This window comes from Cygnus olor, chromosome 9 (assembly GCF_009769625.2).
Source record: "Cygnus olor isolate bCygOlo1 chromosome 9, bCygOlo1.pri.v2, whole genome shotgun sequence".
Classification (NCBI taxonomy): domain Eukaryota; kingdom Metazoa; phylum Chordata; class Aves; order Anseriformes; family Anatidae; genus Cygnus; species Cygnus olor.
Genome location: NC_049177.1, coordinates 16,354,956 through 16,362,996, shown reverse-complemented (window position 1 = coordinate 16,362,996; position 8,041 = coordinate 16,354,956). Strand labels below are relative to the sequence as shown.

Here is an 8,041-nt window from a genome sequence, read left to right as displayed (position 1 = left end):
CTTGTCACTGCGCCTAAAGCACAGAGCTGGTCTTTGTTCTGCAGGTCAGCTTTCAAGCAAAACCCAAAACTTGCCTGCTGCCTCTCCCATTCCTGTATATTGAATTTCCATTTTCTTGTTAAAAAAAGAGGAAAAAAGTAATGGTAGTTTTGTAAACCAGTGCATCTGTGTGAATACTATGATAAAGGCTTGTAAGTCCTGTCAAACCCAAATGTAGAAGCTACCTTCTGCAGGATTGCTGTGTTAATGATATGCAGCCCACTGGTGGAAATTCCCTAACTCCGTTCTTAAAAGCAGTGAATTTCTCAGTGGCTGGGACACTCACCAGTGCTGGCATGTCTGCATGGGATGCTCCAGCCCCTTCTGAATGTATTATTTGATAATGGATTTCTAATGACCTGCACGGCAGGCTGTAATTCTTCGCACTGCAGTGAAAACATGTACGTGATTCTTGACATTCATTTGAAAAAAATACTGAGTAACCAAATGCATCCTTACCTGACCAGGAGGGGAGATTTAAGTAGCTCTGATTTTTTTTTTTTTTATTACTGAAGTATTTCTTGTGGAGAAAACATGCAGTACTTTTTCCTTTGGAGAAAAAAAAAATCCCCCTTCAAATATTAAGTAACAAGGACATGCCAACATAGGTGAAAGCTGCACAAGGTTTGATTCTTATGAAACACTGTGCAGGTTAAGATTGTGTTGCAATATATATATATATATTTTAAATATATATATTTATATAATGGAAAGAGATGTTCTCTGGAGGCAAAGAAACTCCCTTTCTTTGAATCCCAGGAGGAAGGAATGAAATTTCATTCCCCTTGTGCCCACTGCAGCAACATCCTTTTTTTTTTTTTTTTTAAACAAATAAATTCCTGTAGGAACAGCTTTCCAAACTGCGTACACCAATGTCTTCAAACTACAAGGTCAGTTTCTACAGCTGGCTCCAACAGCTAGCCACTGCAAGTCCCTGCCCTCCTCACAACAAACTTTTCTTTTTCCCAGTAGGGGGCAAAAATATCAATAATAAAAACGTTATTGGAAACTGTTGTGATCTCCAAAAAAAATGGAGAAACGAAGCAAAACATTCCTGTCAGGAATCACGGGAACTCCTTTCCTTAGGACAGAGCTCTGTGTGTGTGGATGCACTGCATGGGCAGTAAAGTCTTGACGTCCTTCTGCTTAGCCAAGGTAACCCAAAAGGTCCCGGAGGTCTTTACACAGCAGACAGGTGGTGAAGCTGCTGCTGCTTTGGGGGTGCCAGCTCCAGGAGCGCCTGCACAGTCACAGCTACCTGTGTCAAACCTTTCTCTTCTAAAATATGCAGAGGCAAACATAATTGCTCCTGAATGGGGAACAAAACAAAAGACAAAAACAAAATGGATGAAAAAACACTCAACCGAAACGAAAAATTAAGCAAAAGGAGACTGAAATATGAAATGCTACGGACAGCTAGCGCGCACACAAATGAAATGAAATTTCTACTGGTGAATAAAGAACTGAACGTGATTACTCAAAACAAGAGTTCTTAGGCTAATCGTGTTTATTTATCAGGCATCGTACAGAAAACGTGTATGAATAATGAGAATTTGAAAAAGGATTATAGGAAAACTGCGAAACAGTAAAATCCTTTATCTCTGCTCACACTTAAATGGTAGCAGTTTATGAAACCAAAATTAGACTGGCTTAAGGAGGGGGAAAGCTTCGCCTCAACATGAATCTGCAGAGGAGAGAAGGAACCACGGCTTCCTTTCCCAAACATAATTGACTTTTTGAGAGTCATCACATAGCAAGCCTTGTTCAGTTACCAAGTGAATACCAACTTTAAGGCAGAGAATGAAGTACTAATGTGTGCCATGGAAACACTGTGCAACAAGGCTAACAGGAAATGTCACGCTTAAAATCAGTTCTCGTAAGGAGACGTTGCACATCTGAGATCCTTCTGCCCAGATGTATGGCCTGGTCTCGATTTCCCAAATTCCTCAGGAGATGCATAAAAAAAAAAAAAGCTTGTTTTTTGAAGGAACCCCCTCGACTTGCTACTGTGTACGAATAACTTTGATAATAGATGTCGAAAATGTAATTTCTCCTGTTCAAGGCAACGAGAAATTGATAGTGTTTAAGGGCAAATATCCCTCTGATATTATGTACCAGTCACTACTGCCTTTTTTTTTTTTTTTTTAACCTTTCAGAAAGCAGCTTACTTAACAGGTCACTTCCACAACCATTCTGAAGAGTAAGAGTAATACACCAAGTGCAAAAAGAGGTTTCAAATCGTTTATTAAGAATTGTGCTATTCTCAGTATCAGGTGGATTTAAAGCCTCATCCTACATAAATCCTTGGCACACCTGGGCCATCCTCACCCCACAACAATCATCCAGAGACAGGATGCATGTCCAACAGTCCTCTGTATCTCTAGAAATAACCAAATTGTGTCCTTCCTATAGAGCTGCAGAGATTTCCCTTTTCACATGTTATTTCCACTGCAATATGAATTTTCCACTCTTTGCATCTTTACTGGTATTTTTTGATATTAAATCCTTCAGAATAACAGCAGCCAATACACCTCCCACAAAGCTCAGAGTGGAGAAAAAGCAAATTAACCCAGACAAATTCTTGCAGTAAGCCAGACGATCAAGCCGAAATGCATTTTTCTTTCAGCAAAATTGTTATTTTGAAAAAAAAAAATGTGCTTTTTGAGAAATACTTGTAAACTGGAGCAAATATTTATCATTTTTCTTATGTATGCAAATAGATAAGGGGGAGAAGCTTTGGAATGACTCCATACCACAGAGACAGCCATGACAAACAAAATTTAAAGACTGGAAGGCACTGTTAGTATAAGACCCCTTGCAGCTTTTATCACAGTGTTCATTAGAAGAAGTTAAGAAACATAGGAACCGAGTTCATTTCAGTTCACACCAGTAAACAGTGCAAAAATAGCTTGTTGAAAAATAAAATAATCTCTCCCCCCTGCCAAAGGTCCCCTCTTGCAGCAGAAATGTTTTGCTTGGACAGAACGCTTTGTGCCAGTCACAGTGTGGTTCAGGAAGAGGGCATTAACTCCTCTACTTGCTCCTTCGTTAAATACTCATTTTATGTTACAAGAGCTTGTGAGATCCATGTACACAACACATCTTTACTGGTAGTGACCTCATCTGCAGCCAAACTCCTGCGTATCTTAAACAGTGCTTCGGAGTTTGTGCCAGGCTAATGCTGGAATGCTAACACCACTTGGACAGGGCTTACAAGCCATTTACTGGATATTCAGATATAGCAGAAATTTATTGAAACAACATTCAGAACAGCCATTTCACTTAACACTTACCTGTAACTGAGCTCTGAACGGAGTTCCCTGAACCGACCTACACTCTGAGGAGACATGGTCTTTTGTACATGACATGAGGAGGGCCCTGAAGTTTGGAGGTGTCCCTGAGAAATGCATTAATGAGCCAGGATGCTTCTCCAGGGGAGGGAAAAGCTTTGAGTGTTGTGGAAGACTACCTGAGTTTTGTAAAACAGTGAAGAAGGAACTGTATGTGCAGCCAGGACTTGTATTTCTGCAACTGCGTGATACACAAGTTTCTGAAAATGACTGGATAGCGGGAAGAAGGGAATAAGCATAGTCTGGGGCTCCTACAGCTGAGTGGCAACTCAAGAAGCCTTTGTTAAGTTTTTGTCAGAGCACCGTAAAATGCTGCAGCAATCCTGTGGCATCCAATAGAACCTTAAAGTTTTCTCCTTCTGTGCCAGAAAAGTTCCCTCTGAGTTGACAGAAGAGCTCACTCTCTCCGAAAATTTCCTGCTTGACCTGTTACAAAGCCCAAGTAGCTCAGGATTCACTGACAGTTATTTTAAAAATCCTGACTGAGAAGTAATACACCAGAGTCTACAAACGTGAAAGTTGTATCTCCTCAGAAGCAGGATAAGGAGCTAGAAAAAACCCCAAAGTCTTGTGGACAAAACTTATCAGACCATGTCTCCTAAGACTGTGAGATCTCAACAAGAACACTAATGTTGAGAAGAAATACTTCGCATTCGTTAACATTTTTCATCAGATAATCCTGAAGCAATTTACCAAAGTGGTGCAATTCCTATTATACAGACAGGGAAATCGAGGCACAAACTGACAATGCAGTTTTCCCAGTGCTACATCACTCAGCAGCAGTCAGACTATAGCACGCACCTACACGTCCCTAACCCTCAGTCCCTTGCTCTAGCCCATGGACAGCACTTCCCCCCTTCGCATTACATCTGCTAAATATCACACAGCAAATACAAATGTGAGTTACGTCACAGATGGTGGTGTGGACACACCAGTGTGTTTCCACACCGTACTTGTTACCTCTATCCCATAAGTGGGAAAGAAAGCGCTTCATACACGGGGTCTTGACAAAACCCCAAATCCTTTACCAAGCGCTGGAGGGAGGAAGCAGCGACACTATCCTTCAGCTAGAGAAAAAAGACCCAGCGATAGACCATACAGAGCGTTAGCATTAGAGTACAGTAAAACACCACAAAGCCCCAGAGCTGAATGGAAAGGGAGACAAGACTGGATTCTTCTGAATCTGTCCCCAGGGAAAGAAGAGTCTCAACTGTTCTTTTAACGCTGAGGTTTAGCTGAAGAATGTCAGAAGGGGAACAAAGATTGTCCTGTCCAGAGTGTGTGAGCAGGAAGGGAAAACAGACAGAAAAAAAAGGTCAGTTAGCCATAGCAACATCCACGAAGCAGTCAGACATCAGACATTTCAGATACATCCTACATGTTCAAGAAGCACATCACAGCAGGTTAATTCTCCAAAAGAATCTGTATGACAAAGAACGCACTCAATGCAACTACTTGGAGTTCAGTGAGGTATCTGTCACCTGTGCGCCTTAAACATGTACCAATCTTTGTTGTTAAAAACACAGCAGTGTACACGTGCCTTAGGGACAACCATTTTTTTCAGGGGAAACAGACTGCAGCTTCTTGAGATGCTTTTGGCACTGAATACTCACACTGTATCTTAACAAAAACAGTACAAGGCATTATTTGTACGTAATTGATGCTCCAGTGCAGTACTCTACGGAAACATCTATTACAAACTACAGTTGAATCTATTACTAATTAATTTGTGTTCTATAACTATTCCCACTGGGTACCATTTGTGTCCCTTTCACAGAGATAACTGCTGTAAATCAATGAACTAGATGCACATGCCAATCCGTTTAACTTTGGTTTCTTTTGGTGCAAGAGCTCTAACTAGTAAAGTCCTACAGAAATAGCTGCTTCACTGTGATGCCTGTAATTACCATTTTCTAAAGTAGCTTTTTACATGAAGTAGCCTTCCTCTTAGAAGGTAAGTATTTCTACATAGATCCATACTTCCAGAAAGCCTTTCATTTTTGTAATTATGATTTAAATGAAAGGAAATACCTGCAGGCATCTTTTCAGCAAAGAAATATATTAGGCTGCCATGCCATTCTTTCATACAGGTATCTTACCGTCTCAGTAGACATGTAATATAGATATGTCAGAGCAACTTTAGAATTCAGCTGGGGGTATTTCAGTAAGTTTCCCCAGAGACATTCTCCTTGAACTCTTTCACATGAAAGCAGGAGAAACAAGAAAAATGGGAGGACTCTAGATAGTAGCTGTAGCAGATGTAGCAGACAGGGTCTATAGGGGAATTTCTGCTCGAGTGTTATTTTGTTTCGTTTTTAAATGTGGGTCATTTCAGTGATCTGCTTTGTATTCTAACCCGACAAAAGTTAATCTACTTATCTGAGGGAGCTATAAATAGGGAAGCCGGGATGGAATTGAACAATTTTGCCCCAGAAGAATTTATATTGTACAGTCCCTCTGGGAAGCAAAGTCTCAACTTTCTTAGAGGAACCAAAATAGCGAAGAATCTCAGAGCACTAATGACCAGTTTTGACTCCCTACCACGTTCCAGTGACATTCACCAGTGAGCCATGTGAAATTGTTAGCTCAATAAATACGCTATCCGAAAATCCCAATGGCTCAAACGCCTTCCAGCGAAGCTATCAGATAATACTGCATGACTGACTTGAGAGCATTGCTTTTAGAAACAGCAGGGAAATGAGTCACTGGATCTACTTTTCTCTTTCATAATACAGAAAAGAGCACCTACAACAAAAACACTAATACTTAGCAGCATAAGAAACCAATCCAATTAATGCGCTAGAAGAAAAATAAAGAAAAACATGACGTATCAAAATTATTTGTACTGAGACAGCTGCTGAATAAAACAAAGTTGGAAGGATAGGACAGTATAAAACAAGATAGCTGGACTCAGATTATTTTATATGTTCCTACCTCCTAGCTCTTCCAGTTTCAAACAGAAAAGGAATACCAGAAGGTAAGAGTTCTACCACTGGTACATAACAAGAAGAATTAGGATCTATGCAAAGATAGCTACCACCAGAGAAAGGCCAACAACAGTGTGACTTCTCAGCAAGACAGTACAGATGCTCATGTAAAAGGATTATTATGAAGGAATGCCAAATGTTTTAGAATGGAAGTAACACATGCAAAACACCATCCAAATTTTATCCCACCCAGTATCTAATCTTGAGAAAACCTGATTGTTTTTAAAGATGTACCTTGCAGTTCTAAAGGCAGGCTCAAGCTGCATCCAACTATTAAGAACTTAAGGCACATCAGTAAGTGAATCAGACCTCTATATAGACTATTTCCAACTTTATTTTATTCTGGAAGACAATGCAACATAAGTCTGATCTACATAGTATGGCATACCTCATACCTGAGCCTTCTAAACTTTTAATCATCTTGTTTTTGTAAACTCTTTCAAGGAAGGTTTTATTTACTGGTCGTACAAAACCGTACCTGAGACGTAACATAAGAGTAACAGGAATATGTACCTGAGGTACTCCAATCCTTCTGCAAGCTTCCAAGAAATTCTCCACGTTTCGTCTGCATTTTGCCATCGTAAGTTTAGGCTGCAAAGGAGGCAGGCATAGCATTCTTAACTGGAAGGATTTCTTTATTTAAATAAAACTCTTAATAAATCTCTTTGCTAAAAACATACCACACTGAAAAACTTGTCTAATTCAAACCAGGCTCTGTTGCAGTTTCAAAATTTAAAAAATTTCCAAGCCAATTTATGAATGCTGGATGTTTTTTTTTAAAAAAAAGACAATTCTAACCTGTGCAATATTTGTATTCAAGGTGTTACATAAAACAGGCTAACACTTTTAACGACTGAAATATGATAATTAAAAAAGCATTCTGAATGAAGCACACACACACGTAGCTCCTGTACTGTGATTTCTGAGCGATTTCATGATATGAAGCAATCTGGAGTTTGTTCTGGGTCACTATATTATACAAATATTTCCAACTTTATTTCAATTAACAACAATAAAAATGAAGGCTAGATGAAACCAGAAATTAATGGAATAAAACTGGAATTGAGACTTGCTGCATGTAAGCCTCTTGCAGGTGGGTTTAATACAGCTGCTTGAATTGAACTCACTGGCATTTTTTTCAATTTTTTTTTTCCTCCATAGTTTTCTCTCACCGCTACACAGACATACCACTGCACAGGCTCTGTCTTGTTTCTATTCTTGAAGCTTATTCTTTTCCGATTAAAAAAAGACAGAAGCTTCCTGTTCTTTTGTACAAGCTACCCACAGTCTACGTAGCAGCAGGTGGCAGCTTCTACGAGTTCAATATTTTTCTGTAAGTGGGGGAAACGTAGACTGGTGTTTTTTTTCCTTTGTCCCATCAGCATGACATATTTCCGCACCAAGAAAGCAGGTTAAAGGGTATTGCTGACTTCTTCTGAAGGATGAAGGGAATACAAAGATCCCACTGTAAGTGAGGAAAGACATGATGCCGCTTCTGCTCCTGGAGCCGTCCAGCTACAGGCTGCCTCTTCCTTGAGATTTCTGACAAAGCCATGATTTAATTTGTAACACAGAATATGCCACAGCACATAAAACCAGGCCATTGAAAAGATATTCTTAATGACATGAGTCTTCTGAATAGCGGCTGTATGCCTCTTCTCTTAA

The 8,041-nt window shown here is 39.8% G+C and overlaps 1 protein-coding gene across 37 annotated transcripts in view; it reads right to left on the bottom strand.

Annotated features, from left to right (window-relative positions):
* Window positions 1-867: 867 nt before the first annotated feature.
* The window catches only part of LRCH3 (leucine rich repeats and calponin homology domain containing 3), a 61,571-nt gene continuing 54,397 nt past the window's right edge, over window positions 868-8,041 (bottom strand). For 18 of the 37 annotated variants that reach the window (XM_040567788.1, XM_040567794.1, XM_040567797.1 and 15 more), the window contains 2 exons: window positions 6,890-6,967; window positions 868-1,348 (listed from right to left, as the gene is read on the bottom strand). In XM_040567788.1, coding sequence (XP_040423722.1) covers window positions 1,220-1,348; window positions 6,890-6,967 — 207 coding nt within the window. In that variant the 3' untranslated portion in view covers window positions 868-1,219. Of the gene's footprint in view, window positions 1,349-1,382; window positions 4,658-6,889; window positions 6,968-8,041 lie in introns of those variants that run through there. The other 19 variants (XM_040567791.1, XM_040567789.1, XM_040567793.1 and 16 more) reach the window with 3 other exon arrangements.